The following is a 27,660-nucleotide window of genomic DNA, read 5'->3' on the forward strand; positions in this document are numbered from 1 at the left end:
AAAGCAGTGTGCCAGAAGATCTTGAAAGTCGAGTTCTTGACCAGATTAACACGTTAAATACTGAGTTCAAAGCTACAATGTACAACCTGTTGGCCTACATAAAACACTGCAAGGGCCAAACCGAGGCAGCCCTGGAATGCCTAAAGCAAGCGGAAAAGTTCATCCAGCAAGCCCACGCTCATCAAGCAGAACTCAGAAGTCTGGTCACCTGGGGAAACTATGCCTGGGTCTACTATCATTTGGGAAGACTCTCAGAAGCTCAGACTTATGTAGACAAGGTGAAACAAGTATGTGAGAAGTTTTCAAACCCTGACAGTATTGAGTGTCCTGAGGTGTATGGCGAGGAAGGGTGGACACGGTTAAAGTGTGGAGATAAGCAAAATCAAAAGGCAATAGTGTGTTTTGAGAAGGCTCTGGAAATGAAACCAGAGAACCCAGAATTCACCAATGGACTTGCAATTGCCACTTATCGTCTGGATGAGAGTCTACCGTGCGAGAATCTCCTTGACCGTCTGCATGAAGCCATTCGATTGAATCCTGACAACCAGTATGTTAAAGTCCTCCTGGCTCTGAAACTGCAAAGGACGAATAAAGAAGATGAAGGAGAAAAGTTAGTTGAAGAGGCCTTGGAGAATTCCTCATGTGAAACTGATGTGCTTGAAAAGGCAGCAAAGTTTTATCGAAGCAAACGTGACTGGGACAAAGCTATAGAACTGCTAAAAATGGCTTTAGAAAACATGCCTGACAATTTCCGCTTGCACTTTCATACTGGTAGTTGCTATAGAGAAAAAGTCCTCCAAAAATTACCAGAAAAGAAGAAAATGTCTGATGAGGAAAACCAGAAGTTTAGGAAACTAATAGAGCAAGGTGTGTATCATTTAAAGAGATCTAATGAGATCAATGGAAATCACTTCACTACCTGCCTCTATATTGGTGACCTCTATACTCTAGGAGATGATGTTGAAAATGCAGAATATTACTATCAAGAAGAGTTCAAGAAGGCCTTTACTCCAATAGCCAAACAGAGGTTCCATCTGCAACGTGGCAACTTTCAGTTGCATAAAATGAACTGTGAACGAAAGGCTATCCAGCATTATAAGGAGGGAGTGAAAATACAGGAGGAGTCAAAGGAGAAAGAAAAGATGAAAAAGAAGCTGCAAAAGATTGCCAGTAAGAGGAGCAGATGAACAGGCTTTGCTAAAATCCCTTCAGGAGCAGGATGGAGAAATGCAGCAGGCAGATGACAACTCTGAGAGGCTTGGGACTCCGGAAGCCTCATCCCATCAGCATCTTTGGCTGAGAAATGAGGACTAGGGAGACAGCACCCACAGAGAGCTGGGAGGGAGCTGAGCCCCACCACCAAGTTGAGATTTAATAGTTCAATAACTGGGGGCTTCCCCAGTGGCACAGCCCTTGAATGCTGGGCTGCGAAGGTGCCCACAGCCTCTGCAGCGCTGGTTCGATCCCCAGCCACTGGTGAGGGTCCCACATGGCGCGCAGATCTCTCCTGCCACCCACTACTCCCCTCAGCAGTGTACTGCGTTAGTCTGCCTGCTCTGCTCCCCGCTCTGGCTCTGGTGAATTCTCTCACCTTCCCGCGCTTCTGACTATACCCAGTGCATGCATGAGTAAATAAATAAATCTTCAAAAAAAAAAAAAGTTCAATAATTGGAACAGCAAAGATATGGACTTTTTAAAAAGAAACGAGAATTATACCATGTGGATCAAAAGCTATCATCCCTACAGTGACAATCATATTATAATATATGAATATATCAAATCCATACACACTTTAAACAAATGCATTGCTATAATATATGTTGCTATATTTCAATAAATTTACGTATACATGAACATTTTCTTTAAGCAATCAAATCAATTAAACTCAAGCATCCTCCAATTACTGTATCTCTGGTTTCCACATTAGCGTTTTGTGTACTGAGATCATCAGTTTCATGGTACACATTTTTTTTTAAATGTCATAGATGTAATTAATAAAACCAATGTGATGGAACATAAATTATGTTCTGAAACATAATTATGGCTGTGGCTTTTCTGAAATTATGCTGTATCTGAAGTCTTTCCCTCACCCGTTGGCAAACAATATTCCAGTGGATGAACCGGCTCCACCTAAACCTGACTGGCCATAACCAGTGATCACAGCAAACATGGTTTCTTCTATATTCAGCTTGTCCCTGCACCCCCAACCCTCACCCTCATGCACACAACACCTGCCCACCACTGACATGTGGGGCTGCTGCCCTTCTCCCTCCTCTATCTTGTTAACATCCTGTACATGTATCTCTATTCCCTTTCCTCTTCTAAATTCCATTTTGAGAGATTAGGATATACCACAATTTCTGTACCATGCAGGAGGCAATCTGGAGAGTTTCCTTAATATAGGGAAAAAGAGAAAAAGACAAGTCCAACAGGCTTTTGTTTGTCAATTCCCTCTTGTTTCTTCAAATGAAAACAAATCACCTCAGATGGAAAGAGAAAGAAACTCATTCCATTTGATTGAGGGGGGACAATGTATTCCCCAGGAGAAGCTTGTGCTCACTTGACTGAGGTTCTTGTGACTGGATCTGCTGCTTGGAGAGGAAATCCAGAAGTGGTCTGCGTGCAAGGAAAGATGGGTAGGGCTCCTGGCCTTGAGAAAGTGCTACTTGTACTTGTGTTAAAAGCATATATAGATGATGGGCGGAGCAACAGATGATGGGCAGAGCAACATGGCGGCGAGGAGAAGCTGCGAGTAAGATCTCCCATTAAAAAAAGTTAATAGGGAGGAAAAGCGGCAGGTCCCAGTGAGAACTGGGACACGGAGGATAAACGGACGACTCCAGCAAACTACCCGAAGAAGAAAGTGGCCATAAAAGAGGACTAGAAGGGAGGAAAGCGCAGAACCCGGCTCCCCTCCCCCGCCCACAGAGTCGGCACTCTCCGACCAGCAGAGAGGAGGGAAAAAAAAAAAAAAAACTAAAAGGACCAACAAGAACAAACTACGCAGCAAGCGGGACTGTGAGTGGAAAGGAACTATTTCAGCCACCACACCCCGTGAACGGGAGCTGTGGAGAATCCTGCAGGATCCACCGCAGAGGTGAGCTCCAGGCGCCATTAAAGAGAGACCCCGCCTCCCAGGAGGAGACCAGCACCAGCACACAGCCCCAGGCCACTGGCGGTAAGCTTGCACGGAAAAGCGGCGCGCTGGAAAAGCAGACGCGGACCGGAATCGGGATCGCGCGGAAAAGCAGTGCGGTTGAAAAGCAAGCACAGGTCCCTGTGCCTGCGACCTAGGCTTGTGGGGAGATGCGTGGAGACCCTCACTGAGTGAGCAGGAACCAGGCGCCCACGCACGGGAGCGGGATTCAAAAGGCGCCATTCCCGCACCACTGAACTGGGCTACAGCCCAAGTCCTGGAACTGAGGGCTTTGGAACTGAGACCCGGGGCACGAAATTAGGGGTGTGGGTTCCCCACGACGGTGGGGCACAAGGCAGACACAGCACCCCAAAGCCGTTGAGGTTTACCCTACCATTCCCGCTCTGTTCCCTGTCCCACGGGGTGGAAAATCAGCTCCTCAAGGGCTCTAGGAGAGATCTCTGGCGCCACCTAGCGACTTGAAGCCAGCAGAGGCTCCTGGAGGAGCCAGTGGCCAGCTGGGGAGTTAGCCCACGCCGGGCCCCTTCCGACCAGTAGTCTGAGCCCACAGGGGGAGCGAGCACCCACAACCGGGGCAGACCAGGAGCGCAGAAGAGTGTGCCTGAGACCGGACGCGCAGGGAGTGTGTCCCACATCACCATTTTAGAACAGGGACATTACTTCAGTAAAGACTACCTGCAGAAGGCTCCCTCAGGAGCCAGAGGTGAGCGGGGGAAGTTCGCCCACGCCAGACCCCGTCTGGCCTGCAGTCCAAGCCCAGAGGGGGAGCAGGAACCCACCGCCGGGGCAGACCAGGCGCACAGGGGAGTGTGTCCCCACATCAGCATTTTAGAACAGGGAACTTTCTCCAGTAAAGACTGCTTGAAACTAACATATGGCTCCTGGAGGAACCAGAGGGGAGCAGAGAAGCTCACCCAAGATGCCGGCCAGTCCCAACAACACAGTGTCCCAATGCATACGGCAAATTAGAAAACAGACAGTAGGGAGTAGAAGAACCACACGCAACCTAGCAACTCCCCAGGGAAAAAGCACACCACAAAAAGAAAACCAGCCCCCAGATTGCAACGACAGTAACTTGGAAGAACTTCTGAGCCTTCCAGAAAGAGAATTTAAAATTGCCGTGATAAAAAAACTGACAGAAGTCATAAAGGAAAACAATGATAAGGGAAAAATAATCAACGATCAGAAGAATGCAATTGAGTCCCTAGAGAGGGAAAACAATGGTCAGAAGAATGAAATTGAGTCCCAAAAGAGGGAAGTAAAAGAAATGCAGGATATCAAAGAATTAATGGAAGAACTAAAGAATTCTGGGAAAAGCAATGAAAGCAGAATAGATGAAATGGAAGAACGAATAAGTACTCTTGAAGACACAGAAATAAAAAGAACCAAAACAGAAAAGGAAAGAGAAGTATGAAGGAAAAAGAACGAAGAAAGACTTCGGGAACTATCTGACTCCATGAGGAAAGGAAATATAAGAGTTATAGGAATACCAGAAGGAGAGGAGAGAGATGTAGGAACAGAGAAAATATTCAAAGAGATAATTGAAGAGAACTTCCCAAATGTGAAGAACGAGCTGAAAATTGATATACAAGAAGGAAGAAGAACACCAAACTTCCAGGACGAAAGGAAAAATACAGCAAGACACATAATAGTAAAGCTCCCAAGAATCCAGGACAAGGAAAAAATAATGAAACTGGCAAGAGGGAAGAAACAGATAACATTCAAAGGAAAGCCAATCAGGCTGACATCAGACTTCTCCGAAGAAACACTACGGGCAAGGAGAGAGTGGAGGGACATAGTCAACAGACTCCAAGAAAACAGATGCCAACCAAGAATACTCTATCCCGCAAAGCTCTCCTTCCTCTTTGAAGAAAGAATATGGACCTTCCCAGACGAACAGAAACTCCGGAATTTCATTACAACTAAACCCCCACTCCAAAAAATACTACAAGGAGTCCTAAAGCCAGAACCTCAGAGGGACGAATAACAATGAAAGAAGGCCAAAAAAAAAAAAAAGTTATTAAAAGAATAAATAAATAAAATCAAAGGAGAGACAATCACAATGGCAAATACAGATGCTAACATATCACTATTAACTCTAAATGTAAATGGACTAAACTCTTCAATTAAAAGACACAGAGTTGCAGCCTGGATTAAGAAACAAAACCCAAACTTTTGCTGTCTCCAGGAAACACATTTAGCTACAAAAGATAAAAATAGGCTCAAAGTTAAAGGATGGAAAACAATCCTACAAGCAAATGGGCCAAAAAAGAAAGCAGGGACAGCTATACTTATATCAGATAAAACAGATTTCAAACTCAAAAAGATAAAAAGAGACCCCAATGGTCACTACATTATGATCAAGGGGATAATACTTCAAGAAGAAATAACACTCATTAACATATACTCACCAAACAAAGGAGCACCAAAATATATCAGACAACTGTTGTCCTCTCTGAAAACAGACATCAGAGAAAACACATACGTAGTGGGAGACTTCAACACACCACTATCAACAATGGATACATCAACAAGACAAAAAATAAATAAAGAAACCAAAGCTCTAAATAAGGACCCAGAGCAATTGGGCTTAACAGACATCTATAGAACACTAAACCCCAAAAAAACGGAGTACACATTTTTCTCAAGCGCACACGGATCATTCTCCAGGATCGATCACATACAGGGGCACAAGACAAATATCAACAGATACACCAAGATTGAAATCATATCAACCATCTTTTCTGACCATGAAGGCATCAAACTAGAAATAAACCATAAAAAGAAGGCAAGGAACTTTCCTACCTCATGGAGATTAAAAACCACACTACTGGAAGACCACTGGACTAATGAGGAGATCAAAGAAGAAATTAAAAAATTCTTTGAATTGAATGACAAGGAGTACACCAATATCCTAAATGTATGGGATGCAGCAAAAGCAGTAATAAGAGGAAAATATATAGCAATAGAAGCTCACATCAAGAAACAAGAAAGAACTCAAAGAAACAACCTAATCTCGAAGCTCAAAGATCTAGAAAAAGAACAACAAAAAAACCCCAAAACCAGTAGAAGAAAAGAAATAATAAAAACCAAAGCAGAAATAAATGAAATTGAAACTAAAAAAACAATCCAAAAGAACAATGAAACCAAGAGCTGGTTCTTTGAAAAAATCAATAAAATAGACAAACCCCTAGCCAGGCTCACAAAGGAAAAAAGGGAGAAAGCACAAATAAACAGGATCATCAATGAAAGAGGAGAAATCACAACGCACACAGCAGAAATCAAAAGAATAATCAGTAACTACTATGAACAGTTATATGGAAACAAGTTCAACAATCTAGAGGAGATGGACAAATTCCTACAACTCTACAATCACCCAAAGCTAGATAAAGAAGAAATAGAACACCTAAACAGACCAATTACAAGCAGCAAAATTGAAATGGTAATCAAAAACCTCCCCCAAAACAAAAGCCCAGGACCTGATGGATTTACAAATGAATTCTACCAAACATTCAGAGACGAATTAGTGCCTATCCTTCACAAACTCTTCCAAAAAATTGAGAAGGAAGGGACAATACCAAACACGTTCTATGAAGCCAACATTACACTAATACCAAAACCGAACAAGGACAACACAAAAAAGGAAAACTACAGGCCAATCTCCCTAATGAACACTGATGCAAAAATCCTCAATAAAATTTTAGCTATCAGAATCCAACAATGTATCCATAAGATAATTTACCACGACCAAGTAGGATTCATTCCAGGGACACAAGGATGGTTCAACATCCGAAAATCAATCAACGTTATCCAACACATCAACAAAAAGAAATATAAAAACCATATGATAATATCAATAGATGCTGAGAAAGCTTTTGACAAAGTGCAACACCCATTCATGATAAAAGCCCTTGAAATTCTTGGGATACAAGGAACATACCTCAACATCATAAAGGCCATCTATGACAAGCCAACAGCCAGTATCATTCTCAATGGTGAAAAGCTGAAAGCAATTCCATTAAGATCTGGAACAAGACAAGGATGTCCACTCTCACCACTGCTTTTCAATATAATACTGGAAGTCCTAGCCAGAGCAATAAGACAAGAGAAAGACATCCAAGGAATCCAAATAGGAAAAGAAGAAGTCAAGCTATCACTATTTGCAGATATTATGATAATATACATAGAGAACCCCAGAAACTCCACAGAAAAACTAATTCAACTCATCAATCAGTTCAGTAAAGTGGCAGGATACAAAATCAACACGCAAAAGTCAGTAGCCTTCCTATACACAAACAATAAATCTGAAGAAGAAGAAATCAAAAAAACCATCCCTTTTTTTATTGAAACGAAAAAAATCAAATATTTGGGAATAAATCTAACAAAAGAGGTAAAGGACCTATACAAAGAAAACTATAAAACACTGTTAAAAGAAATAGAAGAAGACACAAAGAAATGGAAAGACATCCCCTGCTCATGGATTGGAAGAATAAACATTATTAAAATGGCCATCCTTCCAAAAGCAATATACAGATTCAATGCTATTCCAATCAAAATTTCAATGTCATTCTTCAAAGAAATAGAACAAATATTGATGAAATTCATATGGAATCACAAAAAACCCCGAATAGCCAAAGCTCTCCTGAAAAAAAAAGAAGGGAATGGAGGCATCACACTCCCAGACTTCAAACTATACTACAAAGCCATAATCATCAAAACCGCATGGTATTGGAACAAGAACAGACATACAGACCAATGGAATCGAATAGAAAATCCAGAAATAAACCCACAGATTTATGGTCAACTAATCTTTGACAAAGGAGCAAAGACTATGCATTGGAGCAAAGAAAGTTTGTTCAATAAATGGTGCTGGGAAAACTGGGTTGCTACATGCAAAAGAATGAAGCTTGACCACTACCTCACACCATACACAAAAATCAACTCAAAATGGATTAAAGAACTAGACATAAGACCTTAAATCATAAAATATATAGAAGGAAATATAGGCGAAACACTACGTGATTTGCACATCAAAGACATCTTTACAGACACATCACCCAAAGCAGTGATAGTGAAGGCAAAGACAAACAGCTGGGACTACATCAAATTAAAGAGCTTCTGCACAGCAAAAGAGACAATAACAAAAACAAAGAGAAACCCCACCAACTGGGAGAACATTTTTGCACCCAACACTAATGATAAAGGACTGATCACAAAAATCTGCAAAGAGCTAATGAGACTCAACAACAACAAAGAAAATTATCCAGTCAAAAAATGGGCAGAAGAGCTAAAAAGAAACTTCTCTGAAGAGGAAATGCAAATGGCCAACAGGCATATGAAAAAATGTTCAACATCACTTGTCATCAGGGAAATGCAAATCAAAACTACCATGAGATACCATCTTACACCAGTGAGAATGGCACATATTAAAAAAACTAGCAACAACAAATGTTGGCGAGGGTGTGGAGAAAAATGAACTCTTCTGCACTGTTGGTGGGAGTGCAAACTGGTCCAACCACTGTGGAGAGCTGTGTGGAGATTTCTGGACCTACTAAACATAGAGCTTCCATATGATCCAGCAATTCCACTCTTAGGTATTTACCCAAAGGACACAGAAACATCAATTCCAAAGAACACCTGCACCCCTATGTTTATAGCAGCACTATTTACATTAGCTAAGCTTTGGAAACAGCCCAAGTGCCCAAAAATAGATGACTGGATCAAGAAGATGTGGTACATATATACCATGGAATATTACTCAGCATTCAAAAAAGATAAACACATGCAATTTGCAGCAACATGGATGGCGCTGGAAGGGATCATGCTCAGCGAAATAAGCCAAAAAGAAAAAGAAAAATACCGGATGGTCTCACTCATAGCAGGAATCTAGAAAACTTAAATAAGGGACCAGGAAAATGAATAACTATAAGAAAGTGAAAATCAAAATCAACAAAACCTATGATCCAGAGACACTTTTAAGAGGGCGGGGGCGGGAGGGGAGGGATTGGGGTCAGAATGGGGGGGGCTGCAATTGTATGGGGAATATAAAAATAAAATTTATTATTTAAAAAAAAAAAAGCGTATATAGCCTTGCCCTTCTGAGTTCTGTCACCTAAACCCTTGCTGGAACAAATCCCTAGAAGGAAAAAGATGATGTATGGCATGTTATTCACTCACTATTTATTTGAGGCTCTAGAGACAATAAATGATTTGGAAATGATAAGGAAAATCATTTAAATGTGTGTGTTTGTGAGTGTACCTTTCACTCTCTCTGAAATCTCACTCTCCAGATATATAACAGATGGTACCACATTGACTGCAATGGCTTGTAACTCCCCAGCACTTCACACATCTCCCAGGGCATGACATTGGTCTCTCCTCACCTACTCATGTACTCAGGTGGCTAACAAACCACAGGAGTTTCAATCATTTAAACAACATACGTGGAATGAGTCATCACAGATGACTTAAGTTTTTTGGTTTTGCCTCTTCTTGAGATTTTAAAACAATTTCATAATCAGTCAACTTCTCATTCCTGCGTGCAACCACTCAGACAGGAGGATAGCATCAGCTGATGCACTACCCTCACACCATCTCTATAAAGTTCCTTTAACATGGACCTGACACTCACTAGGACTATTTCCAGAGAGCCTATCAGCTAGAACACCACTTATCAAAGGAGCCCAGCCACCAACAGCCGTCATGAGGTGGGTGAGACAGAATTGCTTAGCACCCTTAATACTGAGTGCAAGTTACAAGCTGAGCTTCTAGGGTGCAGGCAAGCTCCTGCGGTGACCTGTTAAGTATGAACTAAATTTTATCAATTCAGGCAATTTTCTTCTGTACTATTTCACTATAAACAGAGAATCCCTAAACTTCTAGATCACTCAGGTTGCTGGGAGCCAGATCCAAATGAGAGAGGTTTGGCAGGAGAGAGGTTTGGCAGAACCATCCACAAAGTGGATGGTTCAAGTTAGACCCAAGGAAAGTACTCTTCATGGACTTTGTAGCGGTTATTCCCTTAGTCTGAAGGGTGAAGACAGGCTTTCCTCTTGCAATTATAACAGGAATCATTTCTTTTCATTATGTATTAGTAAAGGTGGAATCAGAAAGGCAAACCCTGCTCACGTTGCGTTGAATTTAGCCTGTGAAATATTTAATCATTTCCGGGTGGGGAGTTGAAAGGAACAATTACTATACATGGGCATTGTTCCATTTTAAAGCCAAAGCTTAGATTTTCTTGCTGTCATGAGAGAAAGTGAGCAGCAGGAAACAATTCTCTTCAAATCATGCTGACCTGATCTCTTTTCAAATACTAATGGGATCTCTAGCTTCAGGGAAGATCGGTTGCCTGGGGATGGTCGGGTGTCGGTTTGGGAATGACTAGGAGGGCACATGGGAAACTTTAGGATGATACAAATGGTTGATGGGGTGAGTCTGGTGGTGGCACTCAACTATTATCCATGTCTCAAAACTCAGCGACCAGTACCCTTAAACTGGGTGCATTTTATTGCATGGAAAGGACAATTTGTAAACTTCAGTTTTAAAAACACATATAGACCTGCTGGAGGTCTTTCATCAGCATGTCAGGAAAGAGATACATTTCTTCTTGGAATTGATTTCTATTCTCACACTCCTGTGACCAGACAAGATACCTGATATGATTTCAGTCTTCTTTTTGTGAGCCAACATATGAACTATCCTGGAGAGTATTCCATGTGTCCTCAAGAAGAATGTGTATTGATTGCTGTTAGCTGGGATATCTGCAAAGGTCTGTTGAGTCCATTAGGTCTAATGTACAGCTTAAGTCCAATCGTTCCTACTCAGTTTTCTGTGTGGGTGAACTATACATTGTTGAGTTTATAGAAGTAAACTCGCCTAATAATATTTTATGCTATTTCTTTCTTCAGGTCATTGAACATTAGCTTTATATATTTAGGTTTTCCTATGTTGGGTGTATAAATATTTATCAAAGTTGTGTGCTCTTGCTGGTTTGTCATTCCATATGGCTTTTCTTGTATCTTATTAAAGTTTGTATCTTATTAAATCTATTTTGTTTGTCTTAAGATATATTTATGCATACAAGAACTGGGGTATAGGCAGAGGTGTGGGGAGGCTGAGAGGAGTTACCAGAGACAGAGTTGCCGCAGACCAGCACAGCAGTAGATGATGAGGCCACCTCAGGGTTGAGAGAAGCGTGCATGGTGGTCAGGGCATCGGCGAAAGAAATGACAAACAGACACACTTCAAGAGTGAAAATCTGAGTGTAATTTTCTCTAAATTTGTGACCAGTATATATATGTTTTCCAAAAGCACAGGAATGAATATCAAGGAAATTAGCTTGCTCATGGGCTCAGTCTATCACCATCAGGGAGGTGATCTACATAACAAGCAATGACCATTATAGAAGAAAGAAGGAAGTTTAGAAAGACAAATAAGGGATTAAAGTTTGTAGTTCTAGGAAGAGGGATAAGATTTTTAGCATTCTTGTAGTGGTTCTTGGTGGTCGTTGTCTTTTGATAAGCTTCTGCCTTTTCAGGGAACTTCCGCTGCACTTCCTCTGCTTCAGGCTGTTCTCCCACCGGGCTGGTTGCCCAGAGGGATCTAGGGAGCGTGTTGAAAGCCATTCCTAAAGATCACTGCGGTGGGAGGTGCAGCAGGTATGTAGGGTTTTGCTGTTCTTCCCCTGCGCGCTGGTTGCCCAGCTGGACCTAGGGCCGGTTAGCCCTAAAGGTCACTGCAGGGGAAGGTGCAGCACAGAGTAGGGCTCAGAACAGGCATACTGACATACTGACTGAAATACAGTGCTGAGGGGAGCAGTGGGCAAGTCAGGAGAGGTCTGCTGCACCATGTGGGTCACCTCCTTCTCCGGGGATCTAACTCATGCTGCAGTGCCTGGGGATAGCTTCATAGTGCTGCATCTTAACCCCTTGCTCCACCAGGGATTCCCCCTGGTTTAAACCTATTTTGTCCAGTGTAAGTATAGCTACTCCACACTAATTTGATTTCCATTTGCATGGAAAATATTTTTCCATTCCTTCACTTTCAATCTATTTTTCCTTAAAGCTGAAGGCAGCATATAGTTAGTTATTGTTTTATCTCCGTTCAGTCACTCTGTCTTTTTTATCTAATCTGTTTACATTGAAAGTAATTATTGATAAGTATACATTTACTGTTACTAATTTGCTCTTTTTGTTCTGGTAGTTTGTAATTTTTTCATCTGGTCATCTATTGCTCTTTGTGATTTGATGATTTTATTAAGAATATTCTTAGAGTATTTCTTTACCTTTTCTGTCTTTACTGTAGATTTTTGCTTTGTGGCTACCATCCATTAAATGAGACATATTAGAAATCTTTTGACTTGATAACAGCTTGTTAAAATACATATCAAAGCTCTATCTTTTTACTCCCCCATCAAAGTTTATTCTATTAGTGTCACAATTTGTTTCTGTTTACCTTGCATATCTATAACACTCTAGTATAGTTTTTGCTTAATTTTGGTTTGCTATCTGTTGCACATATTTACAAATGATTTACCCACCAAGGCAATAGCATTTCATTTTAAAACTGCTGCATCTGGCTGCTTTTCTTGTTGTCCCATCTCAAAACTTTCAGTTCAATGTACTTTCCTGCAAATCTTACTTCAAGGAGATAGTGTAGACATAATACTACTAAAATCGGATACCTCAGATAGGTGGGTTAGGAAAAATCAACAGACCAGAATTCCAATTTTCAACAGACTTTATAATCACAAGGCCACTAACTACATTTCTGGCCTCTTCCTGAACAAACAGTTCCATGTTACTCTGATTTTTTTTATCATGGCCAGCTGTAGCATTCTTGAAGAGATGGGATGTCCATTACCAGGGCTTTACCGGGTTCAGGAATGTAGAGTAAGCTCCTCCACTTCTTCTGAACTTTTCTGGGGGATCAGCATCTCCTAAAGCTGCTACAAGGCAGAGTGGAGTATATTTCATCACTGAGGAGAAAATAGTTATGAGTAAGTGCTCAGAAGTTTATTGGTGAAATCACTCGGTTTTTCAAATAATTACTAATATGTCAAACCTGCATAGCCATCCCCATCTCTGCTTCAGCCTTAAAAAATGGTAGTGACATCAAACTGGCAAGTGGCATCTGTTTTTTTGAAATAAATACATCCAAGGACTCCTGTATTTCTCTTGGGTCACTGAGAGTTGGGTTTTTTAGTGTTCACCTACTATCCAGGCAAATCTGCAGACACATTCTGTTGATCTGAAAATTGCATTATTTTTCCTGTTTCTAAGCTTCCTAATTTAGGAAGAAGGAAGCAGACTTTTCTATTTTCAAAGGAATCAAAGTTAACTTCTGTTGAAATTTTGATTCTTTGAAGATACTTTAGTGGTAACAATTATAAAGAGATCTATGCAGTGATCAGCTTCATAACTTAATCTTTATTTTCCAATAATTGCTAACTGGAGTGTTGACTTGTAGTTCTTTGTACAAGGCAGCTAAATTCTCCATAGGAAGCAAAATTGGGAAACCCTGCAATAGAGAGGGAAGGCATTGGCATTGTAGTGCTTATGCACTACAATGTCTAACCAATGACTAACCAGAGTCTAAACAATGACTCTGGGGATGAAAAAGAATTTCAGGAAGAGGGCTCCCCTAGTGGTGCAGTGGTTGAGCGCTGGGTTGCAAAGCTGCCCACAGCCTCTGCAGCGCCAGTTCGATCCTCGGCTGACAGGTCTGCCACATGGCATGCAGACCTCTCCTGCCACGTCCGCTGCTCCCCTCAGCAGTGTATTCCGTCAGTCTGCCTGTTCTGTTCTCCGCTCTGTCTCTGGTGAATCCTCTCAACCTCCCACACTTCTGACAATACCCAGTGCTTGAACTAAAAAAAAAAAAGAATTTCAGGAAGAGAGGCACACACATAAAGAAAATAATTGGTATTAAAATGAACCCTGACCTTGAGTTCATTTTCTTGTTTGTGCCTCTCTCACAAAAGCATTTTGCATGCAATCACATTGGGTCAGAAATGGTTTAGGTGAACATTGTTAATGAGTGACCCAAACTACGTCAGACAATTGCAAGAGTGGTATGTGTTGGCACTGTCCATAATAAACTGCAAATAAAAGCAGTGCATCCTTAAGGAGCAGACTGCAATTTGTCAATTTAAGAACTTCCTCTTACTCTCGAATTATATCCTCCTTATCTCCTTCCTTCTCTCCATTTCTTTTTACAAATAAAATGTTGGTAAGAATGATGGTGTTTGTTTGTTTGTTTGTTTGTTTGTTTGTTTGTTTGTTTGTTTGTTTGAATGAATGAATAAATGAATGACTTGTCTTCCAGGTCATTCTATTGCCAAGTAAGTTCACAACAACGATTGGTTCATAACTTTATCTGAAGTTTTGCTACTGTGTGAAATAGAAAATGGACAATGATTTAATGATTGCTGGAGGTTTTATGCAATAGTGTAGTATATCCCAGTAGCCAAAACCTACTGGGAAGAAAGAAGTACAAAAGCAGTAAAACTTAACCCTTCCACAGCCTGAAAACATAGATGTGAGGACACATTGAGATCTGATGCAACTCATGAACTCAATAGGGAAAGTGACTTCCCTTGATAACTTCTACCTATAAGGCATGCTAGTCAGTGTTGCTTTTGTGTCTCATAGAACGCATCTCCAAATTCATTCTCTTTGGGGATGTGGTCAGTATCAGAGACACTGTTACAATCAGAGTGAAAATGAGCCTACTTGTGTGTGTGTGTGTGTGTAATGTAGGGAGATGGTGAGAAGATGGATGTTGAGTAAAGAACTATATCACAGAACACCGTGAAAAACAACCATGGATTTTCATGTCTTACATAGCTCCTTCTAACCAGACTCTGTGGTCTGAATGGCCAGGATAAACTTTATTTTACTTAGTATCCCTGAAAAAGAACAAAATGTCATGAAGAGATGGTCTGTAAAGGGCCATTGGATGCCTCAATGACCTTACCTAAATGGGTGAGGACTGAAAACTGACTTAGTGATTACAGGATAAGAAAGTCAACATTTCCTCGTATCAGCCTCTCTCCTCCCATCCACCCCACCTCATCTCCTGCATATCTACTCACAGGTAAGGACCTGCTTTGAGTGTTCTTGCACAGCAAGGTTAAAAAGGTAAATTAAGGAAGTCAAAGGACAATACCTCCTTTCTATCTAGGAAAATTTAAGCTGCTGGAGTTGTCAGGATTGTCCAAAGAAATAGTGTCATTAAGAATATATCAAGAGGGAGAGGCGGATCAATATGGCGGCAAGGAGACGCTGTGAGTAAGATCTCCCATTAAAAAAAAGTTAATAGGGAGGGAAAGCGGCAGGTCCCAGTGAGAACTGGGACACGGAAGATAAACGGACGACTCCAGCAAACTACCCGAAGAAGAAAGTTGCCATAAAAGAGGACTAGAAGGGAGGAAAGCGCAGAACCCTGCTACCCTCCCCCACCCGCAAAGTCGGCACTCTCCGACCAACAGAAAGGAGGAAAAAAAACAAACTAAAATGACCAACAAGAAGAAACTATGCATCAAGCGGGACTGTGAGTGGAAAGGAAGTATTTCAGCCACCACACCCTGTGAACGGGAGCTGTGGAGAACCCTGCAGGATTAGCCTCAGAGGTGAGCGAACGGCTCCTGGCGCCATTAGAGAACAACAGAGACTCCCAGAGACCTGCACACAGCCCCGGGCCAGCCGGTAAGCTTGCGCGGAAAAACGGTGCGCTTGAAAAGCAAACGTGGATCGATGCTGCCCAGGTCCCAGTGCCGCGACCTAGGCTTGCGGGGAGATGTGTGGGGGCCCTCACTGAGGTGAAAGTCCCTTACTGAGTAATCAGGAACCAGGCGGCCGCACGGGAGCAGGGTGCAAAAGGCGCCATTTCTGCGGTCATTGAATTGGACTACAGCCCGCGTCCTGGACCTGAGGGCTTTGGAACTGAGACCTGGGGCACGAAATTTGGGGCATGGGTTCTCCACGATGGTGGGGCACAAGGCAGAAATATCACCCCAAAGCCGTTGAGGTTTACCCTACAATTCCCGCTCTGTTCCCTGTCCCACGGGGTGAAAAAAACAGCTTCCCAAGGACATTAGGAGAGATCTCTGGTGCCACCTAGCGACCAGAAAAAAAGTCACTAACACCCTATAGAACAGGGACCTTTCTTCAGAAAAGACTGCTTGAAAAAGGCAGAAGGTTCCCGGAGGAGCCAGTGGCCAGCTGGGAAGTTAGCCCACGCCAGGCCCCTTCCGATCAGCAGTCTGAGACCACAGGGGGAGCGGGCACCCACGGCCGGGGCAGACCGGGCACACGGAAGAGTGTGCCTGAGACCAGATGTGCAGTGAGTGCGTCCCTCATCGCCATTTTAGAACAGGGATATTTCTTCAGTAAAGACTGCCTGAAATCAGCAGAAAGCTCCCTCAGAATCCAGAGGTGATCGGGGGAAGTTCGCCCACGCCAGGCCCCTTCTGGCCTGCAGTCCAAGCCCAGAGGAGGAGCGGGAACCCACCGCCGGGGCAGACCAGGCAAACAGGGGAGTGTGTCCCCACATCGGCATTTTAGAACAGGGACCATACTTCAGTAAAGACTGCTTGAAACTGGGCCTCCCTGGTGGCGCAGCGGTTGAGCGCTGGGTTGCGAAGCTGCCCGCAGCCTCTGCAGCACTGGTTCGATCCCCGGCTGCTCCCCGGCCACCGGAGGAGGGTCCCACATGGCGCGCAGACCTCTCCTGCCGCCCGCTGCTCCCCTCAGCAGTGTACTTCGGTCCTTCTGCCTGCTCTGCGCCCCGCTCTGGCTCTGGTGAATTCTCTCACCCTCCCATGCTTCTGACTGTGCCCAGTGCTTGTATAAATAAATAAATAAATCTTTAAAAATAAAAAATAAAAAAAAAAAAAAAATTAAAAAAAAAAAAAAAAAAAGACTGCTTGAAACTGACAGATGGCTCCTGGAGGAGCCAGAGGGGAGTGGAGAAGTTCACCCAAGATGCCGGCCAGTCCCAGCAAAACAGTGTCCCAATACATACGACAAATTAGAAAACAGACAGTAGGGAGTAGAAGAACCACATGCAACCTAACAACTCCTCAGGAAAAAACCACACAACAAAAAGAAAACCACCCCCGAGATTGCAACGACAGTAACTTGGAAGAACTTCTGAGCCTTCCAGAAAGAGAATTTAAAATTGCCATGATTAAAAAAGTGACAGAACTCATAAAGGAAAACAATGATATGAGAAAAATAATCAACGATCAGAAGATGAAATTAAGTCCCTAAAGGGGGAAGCAAAAGAAACGCAGGAGATCAAAGAATTAATGGAGGAACTAAAGAACTCTGGGAAAAGCAATGAAAGCAGAATAGATGAAATGGAAGAACGAATAAGTACTGGGCCTCCCCGGTGGCGCAGCGGTTGAGCACTGGGTTGCGAAACTGCGCGCGGCCTCTGCGGCGCCGGTTCGATCCCCGGCCACCGGAGGAGGGTCCCACATGGCGCGCAAACCTCTCCTGCCGCCCGCTGCTCCCCTCAGCAGTGTACTTCGGTCCTTCTGCCTGCTCTGCTCCCCGCTCTGGCTCTGGTGAATTCTCTCACCCTCCCGCGCTTCTGACTGTACCCAGTGCATGTATAAACAAACAAACAAACAAACCAGCAAACAAATAAATAAAGCATGCCTCTATAAAAAAAAAAATAAAAAAATAAAAAATAAATAAATAAATAAATAAATAAGAACGAATAAGGAAAAATACAGCAAGACACATAATAGTAAAGCTCCCAAGAATCCAGGACAAGGAAAAAATAATGAAGCTGACAAGAGGGAAGAAACTGAAAACATTCAAAGGAAAACCAATCAGGCTGTTATCAGACTTCTCTGAAGAAACACTATGGGCAAGGAGAGAGTGGAGGGACATAGTCAACAGACTCCAAGAAAACAGATGCCAACCAAGAATACTCTATGCTGAAAAGCTCTACTTCCTCTTTGATGAAAGAATAAGGACCTTCCCAGACAAACAGAAACTCTGGAATTTCATTACGACTAAACCCCCACTCCAAAAAAATACTACAAGGAATCCTAAAGCCAGAACCTCAGAGGGACGAATAACAACGAAAGAAGGCCAAAAAAAAAAAGTTATTAAAAGAATAAATAAATAAAATCAAAGGAAAGAAAAACACAATGGCAAATAAAGATGCTAACATATCAATATTAACTCTAAATGTCAATGGACTAAACTCTTCAATTAAAAGACACAGAGTTGCAGCCTGGATTAAGAAACAAAACCCAACATTTCGCTGTCTCCAGGAAACACATTGAGCTACAAAATATAAAAATAGACTCAAAGTTAAAGGATGGAAAATAATCCTACAAGTAAATGGACCAAAAAAGAAAGCAGGAACAGCTATACTTATATCAGATAAAACAGATTTCAAACTCAAAAAGATAAAAAGAGACCCCAATGGTCACTACATTATGATCAAGGGGACAATACTTCAAGAAGAAATAACACTCATTAACATATACTCACCAAACAAAGGAGCACCAAAATATATCAGACAACTGTTGTCCTCTCTGAAAACAGACATCAGAGAAAACACATACGTAGTGGGAGACTTCAACGCAACACTATCAACAATGATAGATCAACAAGACAAAAAATAAGTGAAGAAACTAAAGCTCTAAATAAGGACGTAGAGCATTTGGGCTTAACAGACATCTATAGAACACTAAACCCCCAAAAAACGGAGTACACATTTTTCTCAAGCGCACACGAATCATTCTCCAAGATCGATCACATACTGAGGCACAAGACAAACATCAACAGATACACCAAGATCAAAATCATACCAACCATCTTTTCTGACCATGAAGGCATCAAACTAGAAATAAACCATAAAAAGAAGGCAAGGAACTCTCCTACCTCATGGAGATTAAAAACCACACTACTGGAAGACCACTGGACTAATGAGGAGATCAAAGAAGAAATTAAAAAATTCTTTGAATTGAATGACAAGGAGTACACCAATATCTTAAATGTATGAGATGCAGCAAAAGCAGTAATAAGAGGAAAATGTATAGCAATAGAAGCTCACATCAAGAAACAAGAAAGAACTCAAAGAAACAACCTAATCTCAAAGCTCAAAGATCTAGAAAAAGAACAACAAAAAAACCCCAAAACCAGTAGAAGAAAAGAAATAATAAAAACCAAAGCAGAAATAAATGAAATTGAAACTTAAAATAAATTCCAAAAGATCAAGAAACCAAGAGCTGGTTCTTTGAAAAAATCAATAAAATAGACAAACCCCTAGCCAGGCTCACAAAGGAAAAAAGGGAGAAAGCACAAATAAACAGGATCATCAATGAAAGAGGAGAAATCACAACGCACACAGCAGAAATCAAAAGAATAATCAGTAACTACTATGAACAGTTATATGGAAACAAGTTCAACAATCTAGAGGAGATGGACAAATTCCTACAACTCTACAATCACCCAAAGCTAGATAAAGAAGAAATAGAACACCTAAACAGACCAATTACAAGCAGCAAAATTGAAATGGTAATCAAAAACCTCCCCCAAAACAAAAGCCCAGGACCTGATGGATTTACAAATGAATTCTACCAAACATTCAGAGACGAATTAGTGCCTATCCTTCACAAACTCTTCCAAAAAATTGAGAAGGAAGGGACAATACCAAACACGTTCTATGAAGCCAACATTACACTAATACCAAAACCGAACAAGGACAACACAAAAAAGGAAAACTACAGGCCAATCTCCCTAATGAACACTGATGCAAAAATCCTCAATAAAATTTTAGCTATCAGAATCCAACAATGTATCCATAAGATAATTCACCACGACCAAGTAGGATTCATTCCAGGGACACAAGGATGGTTCAACATCCGAAAATCAAACAACGTTATCCAACACATCAACAAAAAGAAATATAAAAACCATATAATAATATCAATAGATGCTGAGAAAGCTTTTGACAAAGTGCAACACCCATTCATGATAAAAGCCCTTGAAATTCTTGGGATACAAGGAACATACCTCAACATCATAAAGGCCATATATGACAATCCAACAGCCAGTATCATTCTCAATGGTGAAAAGCTGAAAGCAATTCCATTGAGATCTGGAACAAGACAAGGATGTCCACTCGCACCACTGGTTTTCGATATAATACTGGAAGTCCTAGCCAGAGCAATAAGACAAGAGAAAGACATCCAAGGAATCCAAATAGGAAAAGAAGAAGTCAAACTATCACTATTTGCAGATGATATGATAATATACATAGAGAATCCCAAAAACTCCACAGAAAAACTAATTCAACTCATCAATCAGTTCAGTAAAGTGGCAGGATACAAAATCAACACACAAAAGTCAGTAGCCTTCCTATACAAACAATACATCTGAAGAAGAAGAAATCAAAAAACCATCCCTTTTATTATTAAAACAAAAAAATCAAATATTTGGGAATAAATCTAACAAAAGAGGTAAAGGACCTATACAAAGAAAACTATAAAACACTGTTAAAAGAAATAGAAGAAGACACAGAGAAATGAAAAGACATCCCCTGCCCATGGACTGGAAGAATAAACATTATTAAAATGGCCATCCTACCAAAAGCAATATACAGATTCAATGCTATTCCAATAAAAATCTCAATGTCATTCTTCAAAGAAATAGAACAATTATTGATGAAATTCATATGGAATCACCAAAAACCCTGAATGGCAAAGCTCTCCTGAAAAAAAGAAAGGAATGGAGGCATCACACTCCCAGACTTCAAACTATACTACAAAGCCATAATCATCAAAACTGCATGGTATTGGAACAAGAACAGACATACAAATCAATGGAATCAAATAGAAAATCCAGAAATAAACCCATATATTTATGGTCAACTAATCTTTGACAAAGGAGCAAAGACTATGCATTGGAGCAAAGAAAATTTGTTCAATAAATGGTGCTGAGAAAACTGGGTCGCTAAATGCAAAAGAATGAAGCTTGACCACTACCTCACACCATACACAAAAATCAACTCAAAATGGATTAAAGAACTAGACATAAGACCTGAAACCATAAAATACATAGAAGGAAATATAGGCGAAACACTACGTGATATTCACATCAAAGACATCTTTACAGACACATCACCCAAAGCAGTGATAGTGAAGTCAAAGATAAACAGCTGGGACTACATCAAATTAAAGAGCTTCTGCACAGCAAAAGAGACAATAACAAACACAAAGAGAAACCCCACCAACTGGTAGAACATTTTTGCACACAACACTAATGATAAAGGACTGATCACAAAAATTTACAAAGAGCAGATGAGACTCAACAAAAACAAATAAAATAATCCAGTCAAAAAATGGTCAGAAGAGCTAAAAAGAAACTTCTCCAAAGAGGAAATGCAAATGGCCAACAGGCTTATGAAAAAATGTTCAACATCACTTGTCATCAGTGAAATGCAAATCAAAACTACCATGAGATACCATCTCACACCAGTGACAATGGCACATATTAAAAAAACTAGCAACAACAAATGTTGGCGAGGGTGTGGAGAAAAAGGAACTCTTCTGCACTGTTGGTGGGAGTGCAAACTGGTCCAACCACTATGTGTGGAGATATCTGGACCTACTAAACATAGAGCTTCCATATGATCCAGCAATTCCACTCCTAGGTATTTACCCAAAGGACACAGAAACATCAATTCAAAGAACACCTGCACGCCTATGTTTATAGCAGCACTATTTACAATAGCTAAGCTTTGGAAAAAACCCAAATGCCCAAAAATAGATGACTGGATCAAGAAGATGTGGTACATATATACCATGGAATATTACTCAGCATTCAAAAAAGATAAACACATGCCATTTGCAGCAACATGGATGGAGCTGGAAGGGATCATGATCAGCGAAATAAGCCAGAAAGAAAAAGAAAAATACTGGATGGTCTCACTCATAGCAGGAATCTAGAAAAATTAAATAAGGGACCAGGAAAATGAATAACTATAAGAAAGTGAAAATCAAAATCAACAAAAAACTATGAACCAGAGACACTCTATGGGGGCTAGGGGGTGAGAAGGGAGGGATTGGGGTCAAAATAAGGGGGTTGCAATTGTATAGGGAATATAAAAATAAAATTTATTATTAAAAATATAAAATAAACAACATACGTGGAATGAGTCATCACAGAAGACTTAAGTTTTTTGGTTTTGCCTCTTCTTAAGATTTTAAATCAATTTCATAATCAGTCAACTTCTCATTCCTGCGTGCAACCACTCAGACAGGAGGATAGCATCAGCTGATGCACTACCCTCACACCATCTCTATAAAGTTCCTTCAACATGGACCTAACACTCACTAGGACTATTTCCAGAGAGCCTATCAGCTAGAACACCACTTATCAAAGGAACCCAGCCGCCAACAGCCGTCATGAGGTGGGTGAGACAGAATTGCTTAATACTGAATGCAAGTTACAAGCTGAGCTTCTAGGGTGCAGGCAAGCTCCTGCGGTGACCTGTTAAGTATGAACTAAATTTTATCAATTCAGGCAATTTTCTTCTGTACTATTTCACTATAAACAGAGAATCCCTAAACTTCTAGATCACTCAGGTTGCTGGGAGCCAGATCCAAATGAGAGAGGTTTGGCAGGAGAGAGGTTTGGCAGAACCATCCACAAAGTGGATGGTTCAAGTTAGACCCAAGGAAAGTACTCTTCATGGACTTTGTAGCGGTTATTCCCTTAGTCTGAAGGGTGAAGACAGGCTTTCCTCTTGCAATTATAACAGGAATCATTTCTTTTCATTATGTATTAGTAAAGGTGGAATCAGAAAGGCAAACCCTGCTCACGTTGCGTTGAATTTAGCCTGTGAAATATTTAATCATTTCCGGGTGGGGAGTTGGAAGGAACAATTACTATACATGGGCATTGTTCCATTTTAAAGCCAAAGCTTAGATTTTCTTGCTGTCATGAGAGAAAGTGAGCAGCAGGAAACAATTCTCTTCAAATCATGCTGACCTGATCTCTTTTCAAATACTAATGGGATCTCTAGCTTCAGGGAAGATCGGTTGCCTGGGGATGGTCGGGTGTCGGTTTGGGAATGACTAGGAGGGCACATGGGAAACTTTAGGATGATACAAATGGTTGATGGGGTGAGTCTGGTGATGGCACTCAACTATTATCCATGTCTCAAAACTCAGCGACCTGTACCCTTAAACTGGGTGCATTTTATTTCATGGAAAGGACAATTGGTAAACTTCAGTTTTAAAAACACATATAGACCTGCTGGAGGTCTTTCATCAGCATGTCAGGAAAGAGATACGTTTCTTCTTGGAATTGATTTCTATTCTCACACTCCTGTGGCCAGACAAGATACCTGATATGATTTCAGTCTTCTTTTTGTGAGCCAACATATGAACTATCCTGGAGAGTATTCCATGTGTCCTCGAGAAGAATGTGTATTGTGTTGCTATTAGCTGGGATATCTGCAAAGGTCTGTTGAGTCCATTAGGTCTAATGTACAGCTTAAGTCCAATCGTTCCTACTCAGTTTTCTGTGTGGGTGAACTATACATTGTTGAGTTTATAGAAGTAAACTCGCCTAATAATATTTTATTGCTATTTCTTTCTTCAGGTCATTGAACATTAGTTTTATATGCTTACATTAGTTTTATATAGTTTTATATACAGGAGCACCTCAGTGCTCCTGTCTTGGGTGCATAAACATTTACAAAATAAAATACAAAATAAATGCGTTGTGTAGACATCAAATGCTAGTGATATTTTTTCCTTCAAGTTTTGTTTTTTGATTATTGTACTAAATTTACAAATACTTTATCCACCAAGGCAAGAGCATTTTAATGCAAATCTCCCTGCACCTGACTATGTTTCTTGTTGCCCCATCTTAGAATTAAATTCCAAGAGATAAACAACCGTGGGCTCTCATGTCTTATATGGCTCCTTCTAACCAGACTCAAACTTCTGGGGGCAGAGAAGGCAATGATAACCTTTATTTTACTTAATATCCCTGAAAAATAAGAGAGTGTCATGAAGAGATGGTCCTGTAAAGGACCAATGGCTGCCACAATGAAACTTATCTCAATAAATGAGGACTGAGAACTGATTTGTACAGAAGAAAGACCACATTTCCCTGTGTCATCCTCTCTCCTTCCATCCACCCCACCTTACCTCCTGCATATCCACACTCATAGTACATTCACCTGCTTTGTGTGTTCTTGCACAACCAGCTTAGAAATATAATTTAAGGAAGTCAAAGGAAAGGACCTCATTTCTATCTAGTAAAACTTAAGTGTGTGGAGTATTCGGGGTTGTCCAAAGGAACAAGGACAACCGAGGACCCAGAAAAGGCAACATATGGTGCTAGTCTGAGTCTGAAGGCTTAAGAACCAGGAGGGCTGATGTTATAAAACCAAATCTCATGGAGAAGATCCATGTGCCGGCACAAGCAGCCAGTCAGAGACAGCAAACTCATCCTTCCTCTGCCTTCTGTTCTACTCAAGCCCTCAACAGGTGGGGTAATGCACATCCACCTCGGTGAGAGTTAGATACTTTATTTAATCGATGGAATTAAAGCTAATCCCATCTGGTGACACTCTGACAGCTAAGCACAGAACAAATGTTTAACTAGACTTTGGGTATCCCAAGTCCCAGGCACGATACTTGATATGATTTCCGTCTTCTTTTTGTGACCCAACATAGGAACTATCCTGGAGAATATTCCATGTGTCCTCAAGAAGAACATGTATTTTGTTGCTGTTAGCTGGCAGTGTGACATTCAAAATTAAACTGTAATTGCATTCCTGTGCCAATGCTTGCAAATGCACATCACAGTAATCATGTTTATTTTCTCTACAGTGAGGACAGCAAGAGTTCTTTGGAGAAAGTACTCTCGCAGCTGAAATGCCATTTCACTTGGAACTTATTTAAGGAAAGCAGTGTGCCAGAAGATCTTGAAAGTCGAGTTCTTGACCAGATTAACACGTTAAATACTGAGTTCAAAGCTACAATGTACAACCTGTTGGCCTACATAAAACACTGCAAGGGCCAAACCGAGGCAGCCCTGGAATGCCTAAAGCAAGCGGAAAAGTTCATCCAGCAAGCCCACGCTCATCAAGCAGAACTCAGAAGTCTGGTCACCTGGGGAAACTATGCCTGGGTCTACTATCATTTGGGAAGACTCTCAGAAGCTCAGACTTATGTAGACAAGGTGAAACAAGTATGTGAGAAGTTTTCAAACCCTGACAGTATTGAGTGTCCTGAGGTGTATGGCGAGGAAGGGTGGACACGGTTAAAGTGTGGAGATAAGCAAAATCAAAAGGCAATAGTGTGTTTTGAGAAGGCTCTGGAAATGAAACCAGAGAACCCAGAATTCACCAATGGACTTGCAATTGCCACTTATCGTCTGGATGAGAGTCTACCGTGCGAGAATCTCCTTGACCGTCTGCATGAAGCCATTCGATTGAATCCTGACAACCAGTATGTTAAAGTCCTCCTGGCTCTGAAACTGCAAAGGATGAATGAAGAAGATGAAGGAGAGAGGTTAGTTGAAGAGGCCTTGGAGAAAGCCCCACGTGCAACAAATGTGATTCGCCAGGCAGCTAAGTTTTATCGAAGCAAAGGGAACCTGGACAAATCTATAGAACTGCTAAAAAAGGCTTTGGAAAACATGCCTGACAATTTCCGCTTGCACTTTTATATTGGTAGTTGCTATAGAAAAAAAGTCCTACAGAAAGTTCCAGAAAAGAAGAAAATGTCTGATGAGGAAAATCAGAAGTTTAGGAAACTAATAGAACAAGGTGTGTATCATTTAAAGAGATCTAATAAGATCAATGGAAATTACTTCAATACATGCCGTTATATTGCTCACCTCTACATACAAGCAGGACAATATAAAAAAGCAGATTATTACTTTCGGGAAGAGTTCACCAAGGACCTTACTCCAATAGCCAAACAAAGGGTCCATCTGGATTATGGCAACTTTCAGTTGCATCAAATGAACTGTGAACACGAGGCCATCCAGCATTATAAGGAGGGTGTGAAAATCCAGGAGGAATCAAATGAGAGAGAAAAGATGAAAAATAACCTGCAAAATATTGCTGATAAGAGGCTTTCTGTAAACCGAGCAGATGCGAAGGCTTTGGGCCTTTTAGAATTCCTTCAGGAGCAGGTTGGAGAAACGCAGCAGACACTTGACAACTCTGAGAGGCATGGGACTCCGGAAGCCTCATCCCATCAGCATCTTTAGCTGAGAAATGAGGACTAGGGAGACAGCACCCACAGAGAGCTGGGAGGAAGCTGAGCCCCACCACCAAGTTGAGATTTAATAGTTTAATAACTGGAACAGCAAAGATATGGACTTTTTAAAAAGAAATGATAATTATACCATGTGAATCAAAAACTATCATCACTAAGGTGACAATCATATTCTTTTTTTTTTTTTTTAAGATTTATTTATTTATTTATACAAGCACTGGGTACAGTCAGAAGCGCGGGAGGGTGAGAGAATTCACCAGAGCCAGAGTGGGGAGCAGAGCAGGCAGACTGACGAAGTACACTGCTGAGGGGAGCAGTGGGTGTGGCAGGAGAGATCTGTCACGCCATGTGGGCCCCTCACCGGTGGCCGGGGATCAAACCGGCTCTGCAGAGGTTGCGGGCAGCTTCGCAGCCCAACGCTCAACCGCTGCACCACCAGGGGAGGCCCAACAATCATATTCTAATATATGAATGTATCAAATCCATATACACTTTAAACAAATGCATTGCTATAATATATGTTGCTATGTTTCAATAAATTTACATATACATGAACATTTTCTTTAAGCAATCAAATCAATTAAACTCAAGCATCCTCCAATTACTGTATCTCTGGTTTCCACATTAGTGTTTTGTGTACTGAGATCATCAGTTTCATGGTACACATTTTTTTTTTTTTTAAATCCTAATGAGCTTTTTTTTTTTTTTTTTTAAGATTTATTTATTTATTTATACAAGCACTGAGTACAGTCAGAAGTGCGGGAGGGTGAGAGAATTCACCAGAGCCAGAGCGGGGAGCAGAGCAGGCAGAAGGACCGAAGTACACTGCTGAGGGGAGCAGCGGGCGGCAGGAGAGGTCTGCGCGCCATGTGGGACCCTCTCCCGGAGGCCCGGGATTGAACCAGCGCTGGAGAGGTTGGGGGCCGCTTCACAACCCAGCTCTCAACCGCTGCGCCACGGGGGAGGCCCTGGTACACATTTTTTTTTAAATGTCATAGATGTAATTAATAAAACCAATGTGATGGAACATAAATTATGTTCTGAAACATAATTATGGCTGTGGCTTTTCTGAAATTATGCTGTATCTGAAGTCTTTCCCTCACCCGTTGGCAAACAATATTCCAGTGGATGAACCGGCTCCACCTAAACCTGACTGGCCATAACCAGTGATCACAGCAAACATGGTTTCTTCTATATTCAGCTTGTCCCTGCACCCCCAACCCTC

General features: G+C 41.3%; 2 protein-coding genes across 2 annotated transcripts in view; both read left to right on the plus strand.

The window, feature by feature from the left end:
• On the plus strand, positions 1-26,427 carry LOC311178104 (interferon-induced protein with tetratricopeptide repeats 2-like; the record flags this gene model as incomplete). Its single annotated transcript, XM_084244484.1, has 3 exons — positions 1-1,170; positions 15,344-15,446; positions 25,038-26,427. The coding sequence occupies exons 1-3, from the start codon at positions 78-80 to the stop codon at positions 26,425-26,427; spliced, it is 2,586 nt and encodes an 861-aa protein (XP_084100610.1). The 5' UTR covers positions 1-77.
• IFIT3 (interferon induced protein with tetratricopeptide repeats 3) overlaps positions 1-27,660 on the plus strand; it is a gene marked incomplete at its 3' end in the record, with an annotated part of 64,562 nt that overhangs the window by 21,016 nt on the left and 15,886 nt on the right.

Source organism: Talpa europaea, assembly GCF_964194135.1.
Source record: "Talpa europaea genome assembly, chromosome: 10".
Lineage (NCBI taxonomy): Eukaryota > Metazoa > Chordata > Mammalia > Eulipotyphla > Talpidae > Talpa > Talpa europaea.